The following is a 27,818-nucleotide window of genomic DNA, read 5'->3' on the forward strand; positions in this document are numbered from 1 at the left end:
TCGCGTATCCCCCATGTAGACCTAATTGTGTAACATGGCGAGGCTACACAATTGAGACATTGAATGACAGCCAATACATATACGCTAGAGGTGTCTGGGAAACCTTTACTTTTCGTCACTGTTTATGAAATATATGCGATTACTGCCTGAGATTGAAATCATGCATCAGAACGAAGTAAGTGCAAGAGATGCTCCACAGTAAAAATAGTTTGAAACATATATCGAGAGGGCATAAGTTTGACTACTGATCTATGGTTACTACAGCTTGACTCATGTGACAGATTGCAACAAACGGGCCATCACATTTAGGATTATAATGTAGTATCTATTATCAAATGAATAGACCAGGTATATCTAACTGCCGCCATATGATATCCACTGCTCCAACAAATGACATACAAAGTCAAAAGTACCGATTCGCAGCAGGATGCCACTTACTGGTGAGTCATAACTTTTGGACGTTATACCATAATTGTGTCATATCGAAGACGCCCGTGGCCAAGTTGTGGCTTTACGGATCTGTAGCCAAAATGATATTGCACAGAAGTAAGTCGCTAGTTTCAATATGAATGAAAGGGAAGCTAAATCATCCTCATCACCCTAGTCATTGGCCACGGGACTTAAACGTATAATACTATTTATGAGTTTACAGATTGACGTGCCGTGATTTTACTAATTGTAGGTGTTAGACATTTTGTAAGGTGAGTATAAGAGTTGGTCGTAAAATTTATGTTTAAGTGGTGGACATATTTTCCGTTTGGAGACCACGACACCGATCGCACCGCCTTTCTGTGACCCCTCCAATTACTAATCATCTTTCCGTTGGTGGTCCACCGCTCAACACCCCTGTTCACCCTCCCACACGCAATTATCTTCCCGTTCGGTGACAATGCCAGTGCGGTTATATCTCCTCCCGTACCTTTCCACGGTTCACCGACAAGATGTCCCGTATCGCAATTCCACTTCCGCATCATGCCATTTCGCGATGCGCTCACGATGTGGACATTATCGTGCAAGAAGACGAGACTCCATATAATGTTCTCATGGCCCTCAAATTCTTTCCTAGGAGTTGAAGCTTTCCTGCGGAAAAATCTAGCAGCCATAGCTTGTCGCCGGTAAGGTTCCCGGTGTATCAAGTCTCGCTCTGACACGGTTCGTGATCAATTGTGGGTGGAGTAGTTCAAATCGATTCTCACCGGGTTGTTTGCTATCTCTTACTTGGTCGCAGGATAGCAAGATGAGTGGTGCCAGTTTATGTGTTGGATACACTGATAAGGTGACGCTAATTCATTTGACAGGTTCAAATACTCACAGCATTTCGGCTGCAAACGATAAGTCCATGACCGTGCTCACAGTATTTCGGGTGTAAATGATAATTTTATGACCGTATCAGGTGGATAGTCCTTATCATAATTGAACGATCATCCACAGGGTCCCGATGTTAGCACACTAGCAACCACAATGTGCATATACGCAATGGCCACTGTCGTGGTCAACATGACTTCTTGCATGTATTCGTGAATAAAGTCTCTTCAGAGTTACAGCATTTCAGCTGCAAACGATAAGTCCATGACCGTGCTCACAGTATTTCGGGTGTAAATGATAATTTCATGACCGTATCAGGTGGATAGTTCTTATCATGATCGAACGATCATCCACCGGGTCCCGATGTTAGCACACTAGCAACCATAATGTGCATATACGCAATGGCCACTGTTGTGGTCAACATGACTTCTCGCACGTATTCGTGAATAAAGAGTCGAAGTTCAGCTCAACTGTTGCTGTTTAGTCAGGGCGTAAGTACCGAATATAAAGAGAACCTACTAGGATTGGTATATGCATCGGCCAGAGTTGATGCTAATTGTGCACAACTCAACGTGATTTGGACATCAAGCTCCATAGGTGGAATAATGCATCCAGATCGAGAAATATGGGCCCAAAATTAATCCTCGACGTATTGGATGGCTAAATGGACCGGCTAAATCACAGGTAAAAATGGTATGAATGATTGCATACCCTGTCGAGTAGACTTTTGATATAATCAAATTGCGCGTCTTTTAGCTAACGAGCATTTGAGTTATAGCTGGCCGGTCCGACCCATGGTGCTCTATTTATCCCAGACCAGACAGTACGCAAATACCTCCCTCATACACTCATATCATGTACTCCTTCCACCCAGTACTGCCTCTGCTCATTTCTCATTCAGCAGCGTTCTGCATATTGCTATATTAACAACAGCACCAATACAAATGTAAAAGTACTCACCAGTTTGTCGCTACGTGCAAGTCGGCTTGTTCTCAGCCCGGAATGTTCTGGTTGGGCACCGCGCACGTAACAACGCAGTCCGCATTTTTATCGCAACAGTCGCTAGCCGTGTTGCACCTCTCGCCTTCAGGACTACAGGCTGGGACTCGCCTTGCTGTAACAGACATTATAGATGCTGTCAACGCAATAATAATGGCGGGGAAGAAGAAACGCATTGTCTGTTTAGGGTGGTATGATCTGCTGAGGTACTCGAATGATCTCTTTGAGTCTGAGATGGGTGGACGCTGGTGACAGTAGGAAGATGACTCGCTTTTATATCATCAACAAGGTTTGGCAAAATGGTTATGCCCAGCGGACGATACTGTGGGACTCGGGAGAACCTATCCCATCTAGTCATTTCGTGGGTGTAGCGATTCCGGCTGCCACGGAGTTCTGCCTTTGTCATGATTCACCAGTGACGCGGTTGTGATGAGGCAAAGATGCCACGTCAGAGCTATTAGCAGCGTACCCGACTAGCCTACAATATTAATTCCTGATAATATCGCCTACTCTTCCTGTCTCCGCGTGGTTTGACGCGGCCTTGGCATATCATCGAGTGAAAATGACGTGGCATAGCCAAAGCTTTATGCAGTTTTGCTGAGGTATGAGAGGGAATGGATACGATATGAATGAGGCTCGATACAGCGGGGACAAGGCTTGACACGCGAATAATGGTGAACCACACGTGATAGTATCCAAGCGTCTCAGGCTGGTTGGCCAATGTTCACTGGATCACCGTTAGTGCTACTAGAGGCAAATACAGAACGCGACATACTGCAAGGTGATATATCCTGCCTGTATAAGTGGCCACTTAGTTACTAATGGGACTCAAAAGGGCTGCTCAATTCTCAAAGTTCGCGTTCACTTGGGATCCGAGCAAGTTACGACACTTAGTAGAGTCGTTTATAGTGTCGTGGGCAGAAAGGAATTGGAAAGGCAATTGCAAATGGAAGTGAGGAAGGGAACGGCCACCTTTTCAATTCAATCGCGTTGAATTTATACTTGCTCTTGTTAGCGCTGGGACTATACTCGAAGAAAGGATAAGACATGGAATTGTTGGCACTTGCAATTAGCAGAAGCTCGAAGCCAAAGTAGAGACTATTTTGATTTTTGAAGCGGCGCCTCACACACTGCTGACTCAACGATCCACCTGCCCGTTTCTGCTAATCATGGGCATCCCACCACGAAACAGTTCACGGTGATCGGCCTAATGGTGGATCAATATTTTCTACGATCAGCATAATCCTTTTACTCCCCGCACACCCACGGAACTATGCTGGTTAGTTGGTGCTTTCCAAGTGGTTGTGTCAAATACGACTCGCTTACTGGGAAGCTCCAACTCGTCGGGCCTGTGCGACGTTCCTGCCTGATGCCATTGTCGGAGTCTGGCACAGAACTAAATATAAACTCACCCCAGAGTCAAGATACTGTCACGTTCACTGTGCGCGTTCGCTGTCCCGAGGCGTTCAGCTAATTAAGATCTGTACTCGCTGCAGGACTTGCATAGTCGTCCGAGAACATTTTCTCAAAGAAGAACGGTCCCATCGCTTATCTAGATATACGAGCTCCACCTTTTTTTTGTGTTTGTGCTGATATTATATAGTCCTAGAACTTTTCCTTGACGATAATACAAGGATCCGCTGAAGACATCAAGAGTTATCAATAGTGTGGGGATGTTCCATCGCATAATGCCCATGCTATGCTTATTGATAGGGAAACGCACGGGTACGGGTAACACCGCGGTTCTATGCTAACGGGTTTGGCGGGTACGGGTACGGTGTAGGATATCCATACCCTTGAGCACACCCCGACCCTTTACCGCGGGTTGGCGGTGTTTGGACGGGTATGACCTACCCTTCAGAGACTACTGATGACACTGCAGCAGATGCGGTCCGTGTGCAACATTTAATCATATGCTGACATTGACAACTATACAGAATGATGATGACTTTGGCGACTACTCACTTGGTTCTATGTCTCGCACTACTAGTAGCGAACTGGAGGAGTTCCTTCGACTACCGACTGTGAAGACCAAGGACCCACCTGCATGGTGGCAAGACAACTGCCATACTTATCCGACACTACATCGGATGGCACTAGACTATCTCTCCGTCCCAGGTATGCCACGCTTGAATCTTCTTTCAACCAATCAGTACTTATTATCTTGCTCAGCGACATCAACTGCGGTCGAACGTGTCTTCTCACAGGCTCGGCAGCTCCTTCACTTTACTCGCAACCGACTCGCACCATCAACAATTCGCGCCTTTCTCTGCCTTGGAGCCTGGGGCAGAAGTGATCTTCTGGCGATGGAGGACCTTCTAGCCTCTGTAAGGAGTCAGAAACGGAAGCGAAGCGAAGTTGAGGGTGAGAAGGATGACGAGGAAAAATAGCAATACTTATTTTATTGTCCTAGTCGTTAATACACTCTTCTTGTTAATGTACCCGCGGTGCTTACGGGTCGGTGTGTACCCTCACGGTGTTTACGGGTCGGTGTGTACCCGTACCCGTGGCGGGTGCGGTGTTGGCGGGTACGGGTACGGTGTTGAGTTTCCGACCCGCGGTGTTACCCGTGCGGAACCCTACTTATTGATTGATGCTCTCTAGTTGTTGGTGTTCCATGACTTCAGCCCCCATCGCGCTGGCATGGAGACGTCTGAACTTCAAGCTTCAGCCAACAGTGAAATTTTGATTTTTTGACATCAAGAGCGTTAACAAAGACAGGTTCTCTTCAGAATCATGGCATTTCGGCTGCAAACGATAAGTCCATGACCGTGCTCACAGTATTTCGGGTACAAATGATAAGTTTATGTGTATCAGGTGGATAGTTCTTATCATGATCGAATGATCATCGATCATCCGTCGGTTTCCGATGTTAGTACACTAGCAACCATAATGTGCATATACGCAATGCCTACTGTCGTGGTCAACATGACTTCTCTCACGTAAATATTCGTGATAAACTAACTAGTAGCAGTTTGTTGCAATCGGTCGTAAATACGATTGACAAAGACCGCTTTGTCGTCAAGTCTCTTGAAAACTACGATGGCTGACCTTGTTGCATCGGCTGTAACCATGTAACCTGCACCTGCAATCCACCTGAGAGCCTTTCCTGTTGGAAATGCGATCCAAACGACTACAAACGCAGTGATAAATTTACTGTAAATACCACGAGCAATAGGAAATTTATCATATCCAATACCACCCCACCCCCTGGTCCTACAAACCGTACATTTATATGAACAAAGACAAATAAGTTATCGAATGACATAGAGCGTCTCAGCAAATGAACTCATGGCTGATGCGAATTGGAACGACGACAACTAATGATAAATCCACAGCAGCTTACTACAATTTCTTCCATCCCGCTTGTCGAGGCTTGTGTTTGTATGGGCCGTCCTTGAGAAACCTGCGCCACTACTGCAGGTTGACCTGGTAGCGTTGAACTGTTGGCTATATGGTCATTCGTGCGTTGCATGGCTGCAGCCGCTTCCGCGTCAGATTCAGGGACAATGCCGTATCTCTGCAGAGTGACCTCAATTATATGAAAGGGGAGGGAGGATGAGTAACTCACGTTTTCATCGCGACAAGCAGCCACATCGACAGGACATCTGGAAGATCCTATGGGAGTTGAGCTGGAATTCCAGTGCCGGGAATTCTGGGGTATTCTGTGTTGGGGTGCATTTGCAAGTCGAGTTACCGAAGACCCGCTCGTGTGATCTACAGCGAGAGGAGTGTTGCACGTTATTGCCGATGACTTTGTCTCGCGTTTCAGTATCGAAGCCATGTATTTCTGTTATTCCCAGTCTCTACTAAGAATACAATTGTTTAGAACATGGAGCCAAAGCTTACCTGGAACCCGCGCACGGCAAATACCTCAACGACTTCTGGATGTGGAGCCATGCTGACGGATGTAGGATCCTTCCTTCGAGTATGCACCGACCATTTCCAAATCTCTGTAGGTGAGCTTTGCGTGCTGGTAAGACACCTTCCTCGTGGCTTGCCTTCATCTGCTTCTAGTTTGTTGGAGCCCAGAGCATTTGGGGGACACTGATCATCCATCACATTGAGATGATTTGTTCAATAGCAGAAACACGACTTACATCGGCATCTTGGATGCTGGCCTTATCATTTTCTTCTGCTCGCAACTTCTCGTCAGGTGTTTGTTGATGGTGTGTTGTGGTTGCAGGCTCAATGGATGTATTTGAGCAAGCCCGCCATGTCGAGAGCTTGTGCTTGGTGCATTCTCGTAATGGAACAGACTGAGATATCATTTTCCAGAAGCGTCGAGCTGGAGACGGGTTGGGAGGCTGAGGGGGATTCGGTGTTGTGGCAGGAAGAGAAGTTTGAGAAAACTACATGCAATTATCATCAGTACTAGACCCTTCGCGTGACAAACATAATGTATACCTGGAAAAAATTGTATGGGTCATCGCGCATCTCCTCGATGATGCCATCACCCCCTGTAGCATCAACCTGTGATAGACTGTGAGCCGAGTAACACAAGTCATCAAACATAAGAGTACTAACGTCGAGGAAAGAAGATGATGGGGACTGGGGTTGAGTTCTGTGCTGTAGCTCTGGCAGAGTGTCCTCAGGCTGCTGCGTAGCTTCAAGTTGTCCATGATCTTGTTGCGATAGTGTGGGTGCTTCAAGCTCAGGAACCATGTCTTCCACCATCCAGAGAGTAACCTTCCCGTCCATTCCGCAATATGCTAGATGGTTCCCGTCTCGAGAAAATGCCACATGGCGAAGGGATAGGTGGTCGTGAAATGGCTTTCCAAGTGGCTGATAGGATTCTGTATCCCATAGTTGTGCAACACCTTTACTGCCCACACATGCTAGGAGATTGTTTTTGGGTGAAAGCGTAACAGAAAACAATATATGGTCGTGCTCCAAGGAATGGAGTAGTGCACCTGATTCGCTATCAAAAATACGTGCAAAGAAGTCGGATGCGGAATAAAGTTTAGTGTTGTCTGACGACCACGCAACCGACATCACAGAGCTCCACAGGTTTTTAATGGGCCCGACGGTAAGCTGGCCAGTCTTCGTGTTCCAGATGCAGATTGTAGCGTTGTACCCGCCTGATGCGATCTTCTCTCCCGAAGGTGAATATGCAAGTGCAGACACACCGATCTGCTTCGTCTGGATTGGGCCCACCTCTACATCCCCACTTTCTACTTTTCGAATCAGGATTTCTCCATCGAAGGATCCGCTGGCGATATGACCTCCGCTGGGAGACCACGAGAGCGACCGCACCCAGTTCCTATGACCCCTCCAGACACCTTGAAGCATGATCTTTCCATGGGTATTCAACTGTTGAACGCTTCCATCTGCCCTCCCGCACGCAATCATCTTCCCATCCGGTGAAAGAGCCAGCGCATACATCCTTCCACCCTCGCTTCTTAATGGCTTTCCAACAGCGAGTCCTGTGTTGCAGTCCCACTTATGTATCGTGCCGTCCTCGAAACCGCCCATAACGTGGATATTGTCATGTAAGAAGACGAAATCTCGAATCCTCTTCCCGCGTACTTCAAGCTTGTTCTTTGGTATAGGTTTGTTTGATTTCACTGGGGTTGAGGCTTCCCTGGGGGTCTGCCTCACAAAGGGTCTAGCAGCCATGGCTCGTTGTCGATAAGGTGCCTAGTGCCTCGATCTGGCTGTAATGTGGCTCGTGATCAATTATGGCTTCAATAACAGTTCACTTGTTCTTACCAGGTTTTCTACTATTTCTCGCTTGGGGACAAGCAAGCTAGGATGGCGAGTGGATTAATATGATACGACATTTCTGATCCTCGGTTGAGAGGAAGTTCATATGGCGATACGTACAGCATAGCGACCTTGGATATCGGTGACGCAGCTTCTCGCCCATTAAAGCAATTTGCTCCAGAGCACTCGTAAGTACTCTTAATCCTAACTTTAACGCCACATCCTGCTCATTAAAAGCTCTGTCCCCGCTCAAAGAAAACAGCACAACACCTTGCAATACTCGCTGATGAGTCATGATGCCTATGGGCTATCATGGCATACGTGAGGCCCTTTAGTTGCATGGTCATATGTGCGGGACCAAGAGACATGGAGATGAATCTGACACACCAGGTGCCAGTGAGCGAACTTGGGCTATCAGCTTTCGGCGCTTTTAAGTTGGTGCAGATTCATTCGGTGTTAGATGCTGAATCAGAATAGATTGTCCCAGTCTCATATGCGCCCAGACCAAAACCATCCAGTGTGATCGGAACAGTGTGCATCCTGCAGTTTCTAGCTTAACGCTGATCTGCTTGGTACCATTATCGCAATTCAGTGAGCGCCAAGCGAAATCAAACTCGGATACAGCCAGGAGAACTGGGCTGAATGCAGTACTGCTCAACACAAATGAACGGTGATTGATAACGAACGAGGGTCACGCGTTTTGCAATTAGCAAATTTATGGTATCCCGGTATGTGATCGTTACCCTTATAAGCTCATCTATATTTTTATCTCGGAAGTTCATCAAATGGATTGGCAAAAGATAGTTTCGCTCTAACCAATTATACCTCATGGTCGTCTTCGCTTTTTGTGTGCATAATCGCTATTATGTTCTCAATGCTCATGTCATCCTGAACATGTGTTCTGCTAGGCATCGTCCGCTTTTCACGCTGGCTGGACGGCTTCCGCTGTGAAGCTAACCTAGCGTTCATGACTTTAGGACACGGTTTAAACTAAAGCAAGAGTCCAGATTGGAGCTAGTAAGGTGCGGGAAGATGTGCATCTTGCGGGACATCGGATACACCACTTATTAAATTTCAGGCGTGAGGAAATTCATACTAACGTCAAGTTGTTTACAACAGACTCGATGCTATATCCTCCACCAAGAAGACACATGGTTGTAGCACGAGTGGAGAAATCGTACAGCACTTGCATGCATTCAATACAGGATGAGGTACCGCTTGGTAGAGGGGCCATCCCTGACCTCTTGAAGTTGATACAAGCTATCCTCGTGCTTCGGTAACATGCATCAACCCGGTGACAGCCTGTCGCGTCGCAATGATTCATGTGTGTGGCCATGGGGCGGTATGTTGCGTTTTTAATCATGAGACTGCTGGCCAATTCTTGGTTTCATCTATAGTGCTGTATTCACTTCTCACCAAATTTACAGTGCTTTTCCTTTGCGTCCACACTACTAGTATGCATCTCGTGCGTCAGTCCTGTATTATTGTATTACCTCTAATTCGTTCATGTATATTGATTTTCAGACGCAGTGTCAAGTGTTGTCTCACTGTGTCAAGCACCCTCTCAAGTTCGATCCACTTCCTATACTACTCAGCACCACCACGTCAAGCTCCAACCATGGCATGTCAAAAGCCTCGTTTTGGCTGGGTCAAGCACCACTCACACCACGACAAGTCTCCCAAACATCTTCGCAGTATCTGTACTAATATCAACATTCACACTCTATGCCGCGTCAAGACCTACTATCAGTGCCGCGTCAACCATAGCACATACCGCGTCAGTGCCACGTCACATGGGCGTCACAGCCGCGTCACGACCGCGGCAGGCGCGGCAGGACCGCGTCAAAATAGCTACACTCGAGGCCCCTGCGGCACCAACTTAACAGTATTTATCTCCGGAGAAGGTGACGCGCGTGCTAGTCCTTGGCACATAGTAGTATCACGCACATTCAAGCTTAATTTAAGCTTCAAGCCTGAATAGGCTTCCGCTCGATATTTGCATCATTACAATGGTGTTCTATCATTCACTCCCGCCCATTCAGGTACTTAGGTCCAAGTAGTGCTCACAGTCTTATTCCGAGTCATACACAGGTTTCGGCTTCTATAAATAATACTGCTGACGAAAAACAACGGCGCCGGCTCCGAGCGCAGTTGGGCATAGTCCTGTGCCTGTACAAGCCGTTCAACTTCGTAGCCCACGCCGTTCTCAGCATCCATAGAAATGGCAACCTATAAATGATCTCCCAATAGATCCCACTCCGAACTAAACATAACGATGAACTTATTTACCATCCCCTCTCCATCAAGTCTCTGGACAACCGTACGTTCGGGTGGCGCATTTCACGTTGCTTGTTCATTTGCTGCATTATGGGTTTTTGTCAAAGTCCTAAGGATGCTTCGCTGGCGAGTGAAGACGACTCAACTGCTAGGTCCGCCTCGTACCAGCCTCGTATATGGCGTTTCGCGCGACCTCGCCATATCTCAAGATAGTGGTGCAATCTATGAACGTTGGGCGACGGAATATGGGGTAGTGTATATGATTCCGAGCGTCCTCGGGGGGACTAGAGTCGTGCTGTGTGACCCAAGAGCTATTGCACATTTCTACGCTCGCGAGACTTGGACATATGTGCAGACGCCCCTTTCGTTGGCGTTTCTGGAGGCATCGGTATGTTAACGTCATCATCTTACCTTGTCTGTTTCATATCTCTTGTCAGGTTGGCAAAGGGGTACTATGGGCTCAGGGCGAAACTCACAGAAGGTATCGTTCAGCTCTTGTCCTTGCGCAAGCAACTTACCTACCACCTGCGAACTAGGCAGCGGAAGGCCCTCACGCCAGCATTCAGTAATGGAGCCATTCGGAAGCTTACATCGGTGTTTTATGACTCAGCATACAAGGTAAGGATTTGCGATGCGGGAAATGCAGCATCTCTGAACTTGATATGTTACAGGCCAAAGGAAAATGGGATACTGTCCTTGAATCGAGCAAAGATGGTGACGCTGTAATCGAGGTCCAGAACTGGTACGTAGCTTTTCTGACTTGCAAGTGCAATTCCTAATCGAAACGACTCAAAGGATGAATCATATATCGTACGCGAAGATATTTTGTCATTGACGCCTTGAACTGACGGAACATCAGTTTGGACACGGTTGGCATTGCTGGTTTCTCCCATGATTTTGGCTCGCTCGATGGAAAGCGCGCCAGCGTGACCGAAGTGTTTGATACATTTGGAAGCAACAAACCTTCAGCAGCGAACGAAATTTTTGTCCTACTCGCATCAGTATTTCCTATCATTCTCAAGATCCCCACTGAGCGGCGGAATCTACTCAAGAAACTTAGCATCACCATGGGACAAATATCTAACGAATTGTTGATTCGCAGCCGCCGGGAAAAGGGTGTCAACATAGGCGGGAGAGGCCAGGAAAATTCTGTTATTGGATTGTTGAGTACGCTGTCTGAGAGATTCATCGTAGCCTCTTACTAATTAATGCGACGATCATCGCTTCTTGGACCCGAACCAAGTGGCACCCCGACTAGGACCCCGGAACTCGTCAACCAAAATTCGCGCCCAACAGCGCCGAAGACGCCCAACGGCGCCTCCCCAAGCCCATTCCCGACATAAAAACCCTAGAAAACACCAAAAACATCATCTACATAAGTATATAACCTGAACTATAACTAATATGCCAACAGGTAAACCGGGCACCACCACTGGTACTGGCCCACCCAAGGCCAATAGTCCACCTCCGACCGGAGGCCCTAATACTCGTAGAACAGCCAGAACCCAAACCACCACTGAAGAGATCATAGCTGTACCCAATAATGTCATGGACACTGACACCGCAGAGAAGTTCCTGTCATCTAAACTACTTTGTCAAGAGGGTCAACCCTACTCGCTAACCCACCTAGTCTCTATTTTGTTTCACATCACACAAATGTCGGCCACCACACCAATCCCAGTCATCTCAGCAATCAGGGCGGTAGCATTTCTACTGAAGAAACATACTGTCTGCGAAATGGCGGAAGCGGCATCAAGACAACTAGCGGACACTCTCTCGGAAGCCATCACAAACAAACTCGTTGACCACGCTATTGCAGCCCTCGCCCCTCAAGTCGCTGGATTACACGCTGCATCAGAAGCACTAGCGGAAACGGCAAGGAAGGCAGAAGATACGTTAACATCCTCCCTAGACAAGGCCGAAAGAATCCACCGGCTAGCAAGAGACGAACGAACCGAACAAGAGGGAGGAATTTCCATAGCAGCAGAAAGACTAGAAGAAGCAGCAGACGCCCTATATGTATCAGTTAACGACTGCCAGAACGCCATTAACACTCTAGCCCCATCCCTGGACACCACTCAAGAACGCGTTAACCACCTGTCCACCCAAATGATGGCAACGCCTCCCATGTCTCAGGCTCCAAACCAACCTTCCTATAGCACAATTGTGGCTACTCACCTTCCACCCAAAGTAGATCAAGCCGTCGGCCGTGCAGCCATCAGAGCTCGACAAATCCTGCTAGACCCCAACCCAGGCGCCCCCCCATTCCCACCAAACACCACAAGCAAGGAAATAGCAGAATACCTCAAGAAAGCTCTCAACAACATACGCAACGATAGCACCCCAGAGGGAAACGTCAAGTCCATCACCACGCTCCGCAACGGTGGTATCATCATCGAATTAGACTCTGACTCCCTGGCCACATGGCTACGGGAACCCATCAACCGTACATCGTTAGAAAGCCAATTTGAATCCGCCGTATCGTTCCGTTCCCGCACCTTTGCTCTGGTCCTAGAATACTTACCCATTCACCTACAGATAGGAGACGTACAATTCCTTCGCAGACTAGAAGAAGAGAACTCACTCCTCGCCAACTCGCTAGCCACTATTCGATGGATCAAACCCCCAATCCGCCGCTCACCCCAGCAACGTAAGGCTTTTGCCCTCCTTCAAGCCGTGGACGCCTGCACAGCCAATTCCCTCCTTCGCGACGGCCTCTGCATTGACAACGAACGAATCACCATTAGGAAAGACAGGAAAGAACCCATCAGATGCGCGAAGTGTCAGAGGTACGGACACATCGCGCGTAGTTGCACTAACACAACAGACACCTGTGGAACCTGCGGAGATCAACACCGCACAATGCAATGCAATGCCTTCAAGACCAACCGATGCGTAAACTGCCGCAGCAACGACCATGCCAGCTGGAGCCGTAAATGTCCAGAATTCAAGAGACGATGTGAACTACTCGACGAAAAATTCCCCGAGAATCGTATGCCATACTTCCCCACGGAAACCGCCTGGACACACGCCATCGCCCCCCCAAAACTTCCTAATTCACCCCCCCCTACTCGTCTCTCCCCAGATCCACTCCAACCAGCCAAAGGACCCCGCGCAACACGTCAAGCCACACTCAACTTCAACATCACCGACACTTCCGACACTTCCGATCCCCCACTACCAGCCAATACACAAACTCACCCACTAACCCGCTCTTCTCCCTCCGCAGATGAAATTATGAATGACCTATACCCTCCCATCAACTTTGACTACCTCTCCACCCCTACACCCTCTCCATTGGCTCCATCGGCCTCCGGCTCCACCGCCACCACCACCTCAATCCCTACCTCCCAAGACTCCGCCAGCGCCCCCCAATCACCAGCCCATGTCTAATTACGACTCAACGAACACTGAGAGACTACGAATCTGGCAGCAGAATTTGAATACATCCCTCACGGCACAATCCTCCCTACTCAGCAACAACAAGATGGCCGACTGGGATATCATTGCTATCCAGGAACCATATATCAACTTTCTGCGAAACACGCATGCAAATCATCACTGGCACGTCATCTATCCCACCCAACACTTCTCCCACCCTCAACAACGGACGAGGGCCATAATACTAATTAACGCCAAACTCGACACGAACGCATGGAAACAGATCTCTTTCCCTTCCTCGGATGTTGTTGCTATCCAGCTACGAGGAGAGTATGGCCGCTGTACTATATTTAACTTATATAACGACGGCACGCATCAGAACACACTAACCACTTTTGATTCATATCTAGAGAATAATATAGCTACCATCAAGACCCACGATAACGACCATATGCTTTGGCTCGGCGATTTCAATCGCCACCACCCCCTCTGGGAGGACATCCGTAACCGTCATTTGTTCAATTATGCAGCCGCTAATCCCCTTATAGATTTAATCGCAGACCATGGAATGTTGCAATTCCTACCATGCGGCACGCCAACCCTGCAATCCACGAGCACCGGAAATTGGACACGCCCCGACAACGTACTCGGCACCGAATCACTCCTTGACGCCATCGTTTCATGCGAAACAGCACCAGAACTTCGAGGACCAAAGACGGACCACATTCCCATCCTACTGACACTAGAACTCGAGACTCAGCGAACACCGGATGAACCACGCCACAACTGGCGTGGAGTAGACTGGAAAGTTTTTAATGAGCGCCTCACAGAACTAATATCAGCTGTCCCGGCTCAACCTTTAGCGTCCGAAGAAGAGTTCCAAGCGGCCGCAAAGCATCTCTCCGACGCAATAGCAAACACCATGAGCACATGCGTCCCATACTCGAAACCATGCCCGCACTCAAAACGTTGGTGGACGAAGCGCTTATCGGACCTCAGGACGCACGTCAAGAACCTCAGCAAGATCGCCTATCAAATGAGAGCCCTCCCCCTTCACCCCAGCCACGACGAACTCAAGACAGCCAAGAACCTCTACGCCAACGAAATCACCGCCACGAAGAAACAACACTGGTTAGAATGGTTAGAAGACATAGAAGGTAACGACTTGTGGACTGCGAACCGATACATCTCCTCGGAGCCTCGAGACGGAGGTAAAACCCGCGTACCCACCCTAATATCCACCAACCAAGATGGCACCATCCTCGAAGCAACCACCAACCTGGAGAAAAGTCAAATTCTAGCTAAGTCGTTCTTTCCTCCTCCCCCTGTAGCTGATTCGGTCCCCCCAGATTTCATATACCCGGAACCCATAGACACCTTACCCCCCATCACGGCCGAACAGATCACACGGGCCATTATCAATCTCAGTGGCTACAAGGCCCCCGGCCCAGACGGAATATGTAACATAGTCTTCAAAGAATGCGCTGACACCCTCACTCCCTACTTACTTCACTTATTTAACGCAGCCTTCTCGCATCAAACCTACTACCAACCTTGGCGATGCTTCTCGACGGTGGTCCTACGGAAACCGGGGAAGGCCAATTACTCTATCCCCAAGGCGTATCGACCGATAGCCTTACTCAACACCACCGGCAAACTCTTAACGGCAGTAGTAGCCGACCAGCTCACTCACATCCTCGAACACCATCAATTGTTGCCCAACACGCACTTTGGAGGCCGTCCGGGCCGGTCAACTACTGACTCTCTGCACTTACTCGAAGAGACCATCAAAAATGCCTGGAGATCCCACAAGGTGGCATCCGTGCTATTCCTCGACATCGAGGGAGCATTCCCGAACGCGGTAACAAAGCGCTTACTCCACAACATGCGCAACCGTCGCATCCCAACTGATCTAGTCCTATTTACAGAGCGTGTCCTATCCCAACGCCAGACACAGTTGAAATTCGACGGATACATCTCGGAATGGTTCCCCGTCAAAAACGGTATAGGGCAAGGAGACCCCTTGTCAATGATCCTGTATATAATTTATAGTTCTGACTTAGCTGACATCGCCAAACCCCGCGCAGGACGCGAAGCCCTGAAAGAACTAACGTTAGCTTTCGTAGATGACACGGCTTTCATAGCGATAGCGCAGGACTTCACTGCGACCCATGCCATACTCACAGACATGCTCGAACGAACAGGAGGCGGTTACGATTGGTCGAGAGCTCACAACTCCCAATTCGAAACTAATAAATTTGCGTTAATGGATTTTTCAATGAATAGACGCAAAGACCGCCCAGAGATGCCGATAAGAGGCACAGTAATACGCCCATCCTCAACACACCGGTTCTTGGGAGTAATCCTCGACCAAGAATTGCGATGGAAAGCGCAAGTCGATAACGCAGTCGCGAAAGGAACTTCCTATGTACTCCAGTTACGTCGTCTCTCATCCTCCGCTAAAGGCTTACCGCTACGTCTCATGCGACAGCTCTACCTGGCAGTAGCTGTGCCCAAGCTACTGTACGCAGCCGACCTATGGTTCTCCCCCGTCTATCGCGAAGGCACAAACGACCTCCAACGAGGCTCCATAGGCGTAGCGAAACGCCTATCAACGGTCCAGCGCCTAGCAGCAATGGCGATCACTGGGGCTATGAAAACCACCGCAACAGATATAATGGAAGCCCACGCAAACCTACTTCCCATCCCGCTCCTCCTACAGAACACGTGTCATCGCGCCGCCCTTCGAATAGCCGCCCTACCAAACACCCATCCCCTCCACATCCCAATCCGCAAAGCAGCTAAACGCTACGTATCAGCCCATCGCACCTCCCTCCACCGACTCACCTCCCGCTTCAATATCTCGCCAGATACCATAGAGACTCTAACCCCGGCACGACGCCCCCCTTCCAACACGAATCGCTGGAAAACACACGTCGCAGATAGCAAGAAGGAGGCTATAGAAGAACACGAACAACTCACTGACCTCATACAGATATATAGCGATGGCTCGGGCCATAACGGTCAAATAGGTGCAGCGGCAGTTCTTTTTCGTGCAGGGCAGATCCCTAGAACCCTCCGCTACTACCTAGGAAAAGAGGACGAACATACCGTATTCGAAGCTGAAGAAGTAGGACTACTATTAGCCGCGCACCTTCTAGCTACAGAACGAGACCCGACCTTTCCAGCCTCCATCTCAGTCGACAACCAAGCCTCAATTCTAGCAGGTGAGAGCTTCTACCCGCGACCTGGATCATATCTGGCAGATCTCTTCCGCAGCAGAATGCACAAGATAGCACGCGAGTACGACGACTTTGACGTAACACTACGTTGGGTTCCGGGTCACTCGGGAGTCCATGGCAATGAAGAAGTGGATAAGCATGCCAAACTGGCCGCAACCAGCCGCGAGAACAACAGCCCCAATAATCGCTTACCCAAAATCCTACGCAAGAAAGCCCTCCCCTTAAGCATATCGGCCGTACAGCAAGCTCAGCATAAGTCCACAGCCAAACGATGGAGCCACTCCTGGCGTAACTCCCCGCGATTCTTCAGACTCAACCAAATCGACCCACTCATTCTACAACGCTCATTTATAAAACTATCCATCTCCTTTCCCAAACGCCTCACAAGCATGTATATATTCCTACGCACCGGCCACGCTCCTTTAAACAAACATCTTCACCGCATTAATAAAACTAACAGCCCTCATTGCCCTCACTGCCCAAACATCGAAGAAACCGTACATCACCTAATCCTCGATTGTCCGTTCTATGCACGCGAACGCCACTCCCTCCGGGCAGAAGTAGGGCGCAAAGCCTCCTCCCTATCCTTCCTCCTAACAGATACATCCGCCACCCCTCATATTGTAAAATACATCAACGCGACAGGAAGATTGAAAGCGATACTAGGTGACATCCCACTTCCACATACCCCTGCTAGCTGACGCACCCTTGCAGCAACCCGCCTCTGTTCATCACGCCAGACACCATATAAATGCCCATCAACATCAAATACCCCACTGTACAACAACCATCTCACCATACTTCTCCCCAACCCATATACCCAACCCAACCCATATACCCAATAACTCGCCTACACGGAGTCCTCCCGATCATCGTTGGAACAACTCAGCTTGTGACAGAACATCCCTTCGGCCAAGACATGGGGACCATACACAAACTTTAACTACGCACCCAACCTAGACTCCTGTACCTGCCCGCTTCGGCGGCCGAGTACGCGTTTCCGTTCATCCATACGCTAGAAAAACATTAGCATTAGCTACATACAGTCATCTCATCTTCGCCGGGTTGCGCGTCTAAAACGGCCGGCGGGAACGGCGGACTAGTGGAGGCACGCCTCACACTAGGGCATTCGCGAACTCAGAGATGCGCAGGGACACTGGGGGTCCCATAGACTAGATAGAACTGTCCTCCATAGAGTATAACTCTCAATAGGACAGAAATTGGAAAAAAAAAAAAAAAAAAAAAAAAAAAAAATGCGACGATCAGTTAAATCCGAAGGTCAAGATACCGAGTCGCATATGTCGGAGGAGGAAGTGATGGCTCAGGTCCGTGGAGACGATGTATCACAGCCATGATTTGCGAACTCACATCCCGCAGATGAAGGTCTTGCTTCTCGCGGGTTATGAGACGACATCCAGTGAGTCAGTTTCTTGTCCGTTGCTATCACATTTGCTGACTCTTCGTCTACAGCCAGTCTTACGGTAAGTTTACTGCATAATTACTTCTGCGCACTTCATTCATGCGTTGATCAGTGGGCGCTGATCGAGCTATCACGACACCCCGATGTTCAAATCAGGCTCAGAGAGGAACTGCTTGCCTTTGGCCCTGATCCGACATATGACCAATTAAAGGCCAACCTCCCGTACCTGGATGCGGTTGTGCATGAAACCCTACGACTTCATCCTCCAGTGCCAGAATCCACTCGTCTTGTGAGTGTGCATGTCTACATGTGAATAGACACGACAACTTTAAGTCCACAGGCAGCAGCAGATGACGTTATTCCCTTGAGCGAACCTGTGCGCACGATGTCTGGCAACATGACAGATAGTATATCTATAGCGAAAGGGACATTGATCACGATACCAATCGGGGCAATCAATCGCTCTTCGACCATCTGGGGACCTCACGCAAAGGAATTCAAGCCTGACCGTTGGCTCACTGAAGACGGCATCGGTGGGAAGGCCAAAGAAGTCCAAGGTCATAGGCATCTGCTGACATTTATTGATGGCCCGAGGACGTGTCTTGGAAAAGATTTTGCAATCATGGAGTTCAAGGTAAGTGATGCGAATCAGTAACTTTGGACGTTATTCACTGTGATACAGACGGTTTTATCGGTTCTGGTGAAGAACTTCGTGTTTGAGATGCGGGATGGACCAGATACCCCAGTCGAAGTTGCGAGGGGGCTTTTACCTCGTCCACGGGTGGTTGGAGAGGATGGTACTGGAGTGCCTTTGAGAATCCGTCGGTATGAATGATTGGCTGCGCTGCACCAGATTTTACTATAGTTTCCCCCCCACTCATTCGCGACCGAAACCCTTGGTTTGTATTCAAATCAGAAGGGGTATGTGCGATTGGTATTGTAATATGGACACTATATAGCTTTGTATGCGCTATCTTTGCTATCCTTTTTGTTGCCAAGCGGAGCATTCCCAGAACATTGATGTTCATGGATTTGAAGTGATAAGTAGTGTACACAAAAGCTGATAAATTTATTAGGGCATCGACAATGTTCTGGTCGATTTGCTCGTCTTCTTCCAATGTATGCTTTTGGCATCGGCTGGTCGGGTGTGGTACTAGTTGCGGGGTGCATGGGCGAGGTTAATTGAGCACGACGTGCAAAGACACCGCACTCTAGCTGCTCTTGTGACATGTATTCATTTTCTGGCAGGCGGTATCAAGAAATCAAGTTCCAGAAGCGACGGGCCAAGGAGATGAGTGCTAGATGATGTGGATGGAGGTGACGGCTTGGAAGACCAACACAAGTTTACTTTCCCGCCAGTTCAAATAATTCCGTTGTCACAAAAGAAATCTTCTATACAGATGCAAACTCGTACATAATTGCCTTTCTACAAGACGAGCCGTGCGGCAGCAATCACTTGTATCATATCAGTTGTAACACGAGATTCATTCACTTAGCATTTTAGCTCACGCTCCTCACCTTCCTTGCGCCACGATTCTCCCTTGCGCAATACCAATATAACCAACAACTCCGTCACGATCAGGATGCCAGCCCACACAGTATACAACCCCCCATCTCCTAAAGTATTCTACAGAGAGTAGACTAATGTCAGAATTTGTGAGAGACAGCAGATATCAACAGAACTCACTTGAAGCGGCACAGCGGTAATCACTGAAACAAAAGCCAGAGATCCTCGGAACGAGCTGTTTGTAGCCACTGCTGTACACGAACGACCAGGGTTGGCATCAACAAGGTATGCCAACAAACTAGTAGACATCCATCTGGAAGTAGATGTCAGAGCAACAACGATAATGAATAAGTGGTGTACTGACGTGGAGGAAAATCCAATCAGAATGAGCATGACGCAAATGACAGCAACATTGACATGCTTTTCACACACCCAAGCATAACCGATAACAGCCGGGGGTAGCCACGGCATCCCCAATAACGAGCTCTCCAAGCGTATCTTCGGAAGATGTCAATCAAGAGCTCCAGTGCGGGAGTATAAAAAGGGGTCACTTCTGCACACCACTTTCCTCCATTCGCTTCCATCATCTTTGCAAGCACCCGGTCGGACCAACGCCCACCAATCACACTCCCAGCGATGCTTCCTTCACAGTAAGTTAGTTCTCTGCCACAATCCAAGTGACGAAGGTCTCACCTATGCCTAAGCAAAGCAAGACCACGCCAACACTCAACGCATCATAGTTATATGAGTTTGCCAGAGTGCGGGCACACGTGTATGAAAGGCAAGAGGTGAAACCGAATACGAGTCCTTATCCCAAAATGAAACCACCAATAAAGTGTACAAAATAACTGTTCACTCACCATTAGCGATAAGAATTAAAACATTGTTCTTTCGTGACAGAATTCGAAAGTATGGTCGGAAGGGGTCGATGTCCTTTATTGATAGCCTGACATCGTCCAGCCCAAGTGCTGAAGTTACCACTAATGTATCGTCTGGAACATTCAGTCGTTGGAGCTGCTTCTCGGTGTCCTTGACCGATGTTTTGCCCTTGCTGGACTCATGCGCAGTGATGGTAGACTTGCTGGAGCTCTGAACGGGTTCTCTGGATGTATGAAGTCGTCGTAAAGCGAAGCGATATGTGAGACTTCGTTCACGTCGGTGCGTGTCCTTGAAAAGGATGAGGAAGGACAAGAAGATGATCCCTCCACAAATTACTAGAAAGTAGAAACTCGCACGCCAGCCGAAGGCTTGTGACAATGATCCGCCAAGTATGGGGCCGAGTGCGGGTCCTACGAGAGGTGCAGCATAGAATATGCCCATCATAGTACCGCGCTCGTGAGGCTCATAGATATCGGCCAGGGTTGCAGCCGAAATAGAAATAACAGCGCAGGAACTTTAGGAGGGGAGTCAGCCATTGATCAATTTTTTTGGATGGATGCTCACCCCACAGCTTGAAGTGCTCGCATACCAATAATCACCTTGATGGTCTTTGAGAGCGCCAAGGCAGCATTTCCTGTCACGAATATAGCTGAAGCCACCAAATAGACGGGCTGTGAGAAACGAGATTTGCGCTCATCAAGCAGATCGAGAAAGGTACACTTAGACCCACCTTACGGCCTTTGATCTCACTTGCGGCGCTCCACAACAGCGGAAAGTTCCCTTGTATGAGTTGGAACGCCGCTAATGTCCAGCTAATCTGGCTACTTGTGGCATGTAAATCCTCCTCTATCAGAAGGTTCGAGGCTGTGAGACGGTGTTAAAAAAATTGCTCGTGAGGAAAGTAATGTGACGAACGATTTTGAATATTAGAGGCTAATGCGGACACCACTGTAGCCAGTGACACGATGCACAAAGTCAGCGTCTACAGGTGGTACAGCGTCAGGTGGGTCACATAATGCAAGTGTCATACACACACCTTTCTGGTACGACTCCACTGACGGGGGTCGTCATTGACCGGAGCATGTTCTATGTCAATTGTATCATTTGCGCTTGTGAACACCTTGACGTCCGATTTTTGACGTGGCGTCTTGTGTTCAGACCCAGAAGGCGCTTCTGCAACGGTTAAAGTAGCCATGAGTCGCAAATTGAAAAAGACGAAGCAGCAAAATTTTGATTATCTGACTCATAATCTATTGCTTCTTATACAGTCAAAGGGGGAGCTTACAAGGTGATCCTACACTCTGAAAGATATTACGATACCGGTATGTACCGAGTACGTGTACGCACCATTGCGTGATGATAGTCCTAGCCTGGCTAGCCAAGCCATCGGAGATTAGTCCGACAGGATTACTGGCGAATCTGTTTTGGATTCCGAAGGATGTATACATTTACTCCTTCTGCCATGCTCGAACATCGCCGGCTACACTTTATGTCAGCTTTGTGGCATTGGTCCCAACTTTCAAGCTTCAAATCGAGTCCAACAGGACAAGAATAGCCCCTATCCGAAGACTTCAGTCTGGTACCCACCTACAACGAACAGATACAGACCACACATAGGAGCGATATAGCATATCAACGCTTGTCAGGATGGGAAGGCGAAGCCTTCCGGACATAAGGTTATTCGGATAGATTGAACCATCATCTAAACGCATGAGTTTTGTTATCGCTTTGAACCTAGCATGTATCTTACAATCGTAAAATTGCCATACTCTAAGCATGACTTCGAGGCAGCTGCTACTAGTCACGTAAACATACATCATTTCCGCGGGAAGAGAATGGAGATAAATGATAGTCTGCCAATGCAGTAAAAGATTGTGGGATACTGGACTATTGGGACAAAGGAAAGTATAAAAAAACATCGAGCACGTACCCTGTGCGTCTTTCTTGTGTGTTTCTTCCTCGTATGTAGTTGCGGGCCGGATTTCGTCATATCAAAAAGTTCGGCGCTGTTGCATAATCAGCATCTTCTTACCCGCATCTTCCCGATCTCCGATTGGTGCGAATACTTTAGAATCGAGTTGGTCTGTTTGCGCTTTCAGTTCTTCTGATTAGCCAGACCCACGACTACAATCGCATTATCTGAGACGGAGGCGAGAAGGGTTGCCGCTGATTGGAAGGAATGAAGCAGGGGTTCTCCTTGTACGGGGATAATGGCACTATCGTTCTGTAGCCACGCTGAGGCGGACATTGCTCGATGTGTCGAGACAAAACCCGAAGAGACGCCGGATTAGGCATTAGTCTGAGAACGAACTCGGATGCTGGAGTGGAGATATGTAAGAAACGTATGCGAATGCAATGCCAAGGACTAGCTTGCCTAAGGTTGGTTAGGTGCGATGAATAGAAGGTCCAATACCCGTGTCATGAGGTCTTGAAATATCTTGCTAGTCAAGTTCGAAGTCTTGGTATTACTTGCTACTGGACGATATCACTATATCATCGATGGTGAGATCTGATTCAAAAAGTGATCGGATCATAAAGATATGCAGATGAGAGCGAACGCACTTGAGGCATTGCGCGGGGATATGTGGTACCGATTCTACTGAATAATAAACTGAATTGCGAAGGCAAGTGTGAAACTCCTTCGTCGGCCGCAAGGCTTCATGGGCTAAACTTTAAGGAGATAAATGGGAGGCGAGCACGACATACGCTGAATCCCAAGGAACAAGAATCTTTCACCGTAACTCCACAGTTTAGACCTTTTCTCGATCATGGGCTTTACAACAACTTCCACTAAGAATGCAGTTCAAACTCAACGTCTGGTATCTCCTGTGCATGTCCGAAGATTCGAGACTCGAATTTAACCATGTCAGGCCATACAGGGGACCCACGAAAATGGATGAATGAAGTCGACTGGGAACGGAGACTGGACTTGTGATTATCGGTTACTCACGCTCAAATGCATGTTAATAACGCTCGCCCGAGTCTAAAAGCAAAACAGATTCTCACATTTCTTCCCTAACACGCATACGGGAGACCGGTACGCTGGATATGACCCAGGAAGGTCTTACCGGCACCGCGGCAGTCTGCAGGCTCAGGGTAGCTTTTAAATCGACTTTTAGTGAGGGATGCGGCCAAGTTTATTTGGCAAAGCCTTTTTGAGTCCAAACAACAACAATTTTCAGATTAGTATATTCCGATCTAGTAAGTATGAAAGCAAACCTTCGTTGCGCTCCACAAGAAACCACACTGCATCGTACGATTCCTTGCTAGCACTGATGCCCACAACCTTACTGGCTCGCCTTTAGGCGATATGTCGGTCCATGTACAGATCAACGACAGTCACTGCGATAACGAGATTCAGCACTGACCAGAATAATATGTGTTTAGAGCAAATCCCAACTCAAGTACCCGTCATGAACCGTCAACATGGCATAGCTTTGTCTTCTGGTGGTTGTTCGTTCTTTGCTCCATTTCCTGTTTAAATTAAATGTACTTCAAGCTTCAAGTTTTGCCATACCCTTTTAAAGACTCTTGAGCCCTCCCAGGCCCTCAGATGGGACAAACCGCTCACGATGTTGGAGCGCAAGAAGTGCGGCTGAGTCGTACATACAGGTATATATTCTATTCTTACCAATGTTTGTAACTGACAACGTAGTCTTTAAGATGTGAAGCCCGACAACGTTCTTGTCTGTGTGGACTACGAAGATGAAGCTATAACTTGTCTCCTTGACCAGAAGAAACGCCATCCGCCACATATGAACCTCGTTTTGAGCCCATTCTATCTCCTGAACCTATTATCACAGTAAAGTCGCAGCCCCTCCCTAATTTCGGTCTTCGGGAGGATGCGAGCAACATCAAGGTTTGTTCGATTGATCATGGTTAAGGTTAGTGACCTCTCACACGAACGATGATATCTCATTTATCCTGTTGACAGCAACACCTGTCAAAGAACGCCGAGTAGAATTAGCTCAACCTCTTCTCCTCCGCGCACCAGAAGTTACTCTGGGACATGGGTGGTCTACACCCATCGACGTATGGTCCATGGGATGTCCAGTAAGATGTTTATTTTAGCTTGCTGTCATCGACCGAAAGTCATAGGTTTTCGAATACCTGACTGGTGCAGCTATGTTTCAACTCTCAGAGTCCTCCACCATCAGCCTGGAAAATCTTTGTCTCGTCATCATGGAGGTCGTTCTCCAATTCATTGTCCGTGCAGGACTCAGGCAGATTCAAGACACCTACTAATTTTGACAAAGCATTGTCCTCAGGTAAAAGTCAAAAGGTATCATGATGATTACTATACACAAGCCAAGCTGTACACATGGGGGACGCGAAGATGGTCATGATTAGCTATGAATGATGGTGCAAAATACAGATGTAGCCATCACTATCAATAAAATAAGTACTGCAAGCAGTACACATTACAAGCGACAATGGAACCAAGATATTCTTGCTGTTGTAAATTGAGGTGTAGGAGGTCCGTGATAGTCTTCATCACGTATCAAGGAGTCGTCAGTCCCAGGAGCACCCGCTGCAGCACTATGCTGTAGATTCACGGATCGGACACCCAAGACAGAGATAGAAAATCGACTGGGTACACTTATCGACCTTGCGCAAAAGGAATACCGACAATGAGTGGCATTGCGTGATGGGGTAGCCGGGTGAAGAGGTGTCATTAGGAATTTTTGAAGGTGGTAGCGGCGGCGGCTTGGGTGGTACAGGTGGAGGACCTGAATGAGGGGTTCTCGTCATAGCGAGTCTGAGACTTTGGAGGCGCCTAGGGCGCTGTTGAGGTCGTGGCATACGGCGCAGCAAGAGTATTACATTGCTCTTTAAATTCTGGGTGAAGTGCGGATGAGTATGATAACCTTGGGTGATATCACTGAGAACTTGCCATTGGACCAATCATGGCAGCTGGCCTTCGCGGTTTCGTCGATGGCGTCCATCATGTATTGGTGTGCTTTGAGGGCTTCGTCGAGTTTACCTGCGGAGAGGAATGCCTGGCACCGTTTCTGGTGTGTCGTGAGCAACAAGGACCTGAGATCCCAGCCGAAGAGCTGGACCAAACACTCAGTTATGAAAAGTATGATACATGCATCATCTTGACGCACCATGACCAAGTCCTCGTATATCAAATGAATGATTTTCGATGAAAGAGCGCTGGCGTTGACGGCGGCAGTGAAATGATCGGCGGCTTCGTCGTGACGCGCACCATCCGAAGCTTTGATTCCGAGTTGAACACGTAGATATATCTAATGCGCGAGGTTGCAAGGATCAGTGTTGATAATATGATCGCACGATACTTACTTCCACGACACGACACCCCAGAAGATCGGCATTCGGACCAGCGGTAGCCAGTTCTTTGATGAACAGCATCGCTTCCTCCTGTTGATCTGCATTGAAGAGTGCAATGGCCTGAAATACAAAATGAAGGAAAGGATATGCGATACGAATTTGACCTACCTTTATCAGGAGAAGAAAATGGTTGTTGGCTGGATCTCGGTTCGTGAACAAGGATGCGATATGGAATGCTATCCTTGCCTCCCGGACACGACCTTTTCCGCAGAGGGCAATGCCTTTGGATATATAGCCAGTCAATGAAGACTCAATGCTGATGGACTATGTCGCGAATGAAGGTTAGCCTTCTCGTAAGAGGGCTATGATGGGTCAGATCATCTCACTGTGATTGCATCCTGAAGGGCGTGGTCCCAGGCACGTTTTCGGGCCCTAATGAATGACCGATGGGCATATGAAGTATAGCCGTTGGCATCGGTGTCGATCTCTTGGGTGAGCAGCTCTTCGGCGGTAGACAAGTCTCCAGTGATGCACGCATCGCGGGCTAGCGTGACAGCCAGGATCTGCACAAAATATGCTCGAATTATGTTATGAGTCGGGAATGGAAACTCGCCTTTGAATGAGCGTCCTTGGGTACTGCCCACTCTGAGATCTTATTATCATCACCTCCGCTGAGGATGTGCTTGCCATCCAAAGAGAACGTGACACATGTGAGGCCGGATGAGTGTTGGAAGATGGCGATGGTTCGTCGATCTGAGAACCGCCAGAGACGGACCTGGTTGTCATTAGATGCAGAAGCGATGATGGTGCCAGTGGGATCAATGACAACAAAGACACTACGAGTGTGGCCTATCAAGGGATGACCGACCTGCTTCCAAGTCAATGAATCCCATTCGCGTATGGTAGGATCAGAATCATTCCCGCTCGTGAGAAGGCGTGTGCCATCAGGCGTCCACGTGAGTGAAAGGTTGTGTGATTTGTGACCCTTGAAAGATGCGATCTGTTTCCTGGCGCCTGGATTATAAATTTGGATATCGTCTGTTGTTGCGATGGCAAGAAGTTCACCAGAAGGCGAATACCGAACACAGTGGATCAGACCACACTCGATTGGATCTCCTTGCATCTGCCACGTTTTGGTACACCAAAACTTCATCGTATGGTCAGATGAACTAGCGGCCAGCACCGTACCATCAGGAGAAAAATGCAGCGAGGTGATCCACTTGAGGCTGACTTTAATGGGTTGGGTGAGGGATTCTCCAGTTCCACCGTCCCAGATGATGAGATCTCCGCCTCTATCACCGCTTGCTATCAATTTCCCATCTCGTGATACCGCCAATCCCCGGACACTGCTGCTATGCCCTTCCATCTTCTTCAACACAACACCTGTCTTCAAGTCCCACAAACGAAGTGTCTTATCGTTCGAGGCAGTGACTATCCGTTGCTTATCGGGGAATACTGCGACTGCGTATATGATCCCCTCGTGATCTTCGAAAATTCGAAGGGGTATGGTATTTAACATTTTACTGGAGGTTGATGATACAGTCGGACTTGTGGACAAACAAAATCATGTAAGATAGACCTCACTCATACATCAGTTCATCACGTGATTTGAGGGGAGAATGCACGATTTTGGCTCGTTACTTTGTTTCAAATTAGAATTAGCTAATTCTGTTCCAGTATCTTGTGGGTATGTACTATAATATCAAAATGGTCTACTCAGAATCCTCATTTTCGGCCAACTGAAGGAGGAGTAGGCATTTTTGTAGCAAATTCACCTTTGTGACACATTCGTGACTGCTGCACTAGC

General features: G+C 48.2%; 8 protein-coding genes across 8 annotated transcripts; 3 read left to right on the forward strand and 5 right to left on the reverse strand.

The window, feature by feature from the left end:
- Positions 1-743: 743 nt before the first annotated feature.
- Positions 744-1,055, reverse strand: F5891DRAFT_901498 (WD40-repeat-containing domain protein; the record flags this gene model as incomplete). Its single annotated transcript, XM_041373469.1, has 1 exon — positions 744-1,055. A coding segment is annotated over one exon (312 nt), but the record flags the coding sequence as incomplete, so codon positions are not given.
- A 1,100-nt stretch (positions 1,056-2,155) lies between these two features.
- F5891DRAFT_1073632 (uncharacterized protein) lies at positions 2,156-3,072 on the forward strand. The gene is made up of 4 exons (XM_041363346.1): positions 2,156-2,213; positions 2,266-2,281; positions 2,311-2,505; positions 2,576-3,072. The coding sequence occupies exons 1-4, from the start codon at positions 2,161-2,163 to the stop codon at positions 2,732-2,734; spliced, it is 423 nt and encodes a 140-aa protein (XP_041217421.1). The 5' UTR covers positions 2,156-2,160; the 3' UTR covers positions 2,735-3,072.
- Positions 3,073-5,444: 2,372 nt separating this feature from the next.
- Positions 5,445-8,153, reverse strand: F5891DRAFT_1073637 (WD40-repeat-containing domain protein). The gene is made up of 6 exons (XM_041363347.1): positions 6,832-8,153; positions 6,712-6,777; positions 6,405-6,656; positions 6,154-6,351; positions 5,876-6,094; positions 5,445-5,824 (listed from the first exon to the last, which is right to left on the reverse strand). The coding sequence occupies exons 1-6, from the start codon at positions 7,921-7,923 to the stop codon at positions 5,594-5,596; spliced, it is 2,058 nt and encodes a 685-aa protein (XP_041217422.1). The 5' UTR covers positions 7,924-8,153; the 3' UTR covers positions 5,445-5,593.
- Positions 8,154-9,984: 1,831 nt separating this feature from the next.
- On the forward strand, positions 9,985-11,492 carry F5891DRAFT_1154725 (cytochrome P450; the record flags this gene model as incomplete). The annotated part of the gene is made up of 6 exons (XM_041365203.1): positions 9,985-10,675; positions 10,725-10,768; positions 10,824-10,905; positions 10,959-11,029; positions 11,083-11,097; positions 11,147-11,492. The coding sequence occupies exons 1-6, from the start codon at positions 10,286-10,288 to the stop codon at positions 11,490-11,492; spliced, it is 948 nt and encodes a 315-aa protein (XP_041217423.1). The 5' UTR covers positions 9,985-10,285.
- Positions 11,493-18,284: 6,792 nt separating this feature from the next.
- Positions 18,285-19,165, forward strand: F5891DRAFT_1154728 (cytochrome P450; the record flags this gene model as incomplete). Its single annotated transcript, XM_041365204.1, has 4 exons — positions 18,285-18,327; positions 18,443-18,619; positions 18,671-18,964; positions 19,013-19,165. Exons 1-4 carry the CDS (start codon positions 18,313-18,315, stop codon positions 19,163-19,165), a joined length of 639 nt encoding a protein of 212 aa, XP_041217424.1. The 5' UTR covers positions 18,285-18,312.
- Positions 19,166-19,822: 657 nt separating this feature from the next.
- Positions 19,823-21,911, reverse strand: F5891DRAFT_965552 (MFS general substrate transporter; the record flags this gene model as incomplete). Its single annotated transcript, XM_041376176.1, has 10 exons — positions 19,823-19,957; positions 20,018-20,150; positions 20,202-20,335; positions 20,389-20,480; positions 20,531-20,644; positions 20,698-21,230; positions 21,281-21,387; positions 21,447-21,580; positions 21,632-21,698; positions 21,753-21,911. The coding sequence occupies 10 exons, from the start codon at positions 21,909-21,911 to the stop codon at positions 19,823-19,825; spliced, it is 1,608 nt and encodes a 535-aa protein (XP_041217425.1).
- A 106-nt stretch (positions 21,912-22,017) lies between these two features.
- Positions 22,018-22,737, reverse strand: F5891DRAFT_151778 (uncharacterized protein). Its single transcript, XM_041370690.1, has 2 exons — positions 22,325-22,737; positions 22,018-22,274 (listed from the first exon to the last, which is right to left on the reverse strand). Exons 1-2 carry the CDS (start codon positions 22,633-22,635, stop codon positions 22,124-22,126), a joined length of 462 nt encoding a protein of 153 aa, XP_041217426.1. The 5' UTR covers positions 22,636-22,737; the 3' UTR covers positions 22,018-22,123.
- A 2,540-nt stretch (positions 22,738-25,277) lies between these two features.
- On the reverse strand, positions 25,278-26,350 carry F5891DRAFT_151619 (uncharacterized protein). Its single transcript, XM_041370689.1, has 5 exons — positions 26,180-26,350; positions 26,024-26,131; positions 25,828-25,968; positions 25,611-25,773; positions 25,278-25,555 (listed from the first exon to the last, which is right to left on the reverse strand). The coding sequence occupies exons 2-5, from the start codon at positions 26,090-26,092 to the stop codon at positions 25,494-25,496; spliced, it is 435 nt and encodes a 144-aa protein (XP_041217427.1). The 5' UTR covers positions 26,093-26,131; positions 26,180-26,350; the 3' UTR covers positions 25,278-25,493.
- Positions 26,351-27,818: the final 1,468 nt, after the last annotated feature.

This window comes from Suillus fuscotomentosus (assembly GCF_016647785.1).
Source record: "Suillus fuscotomentosus strain FC203 chromosome Unknown F5891scaffold_160, whole genome shotgun sequence".
Classification (NCBI taxonomy): Eukaryota; Fungi; Basidiomycota; class Agaricomycetes; order Boletales; family Suillaceae; genus Suillus; species Suillus fuscotomentosus.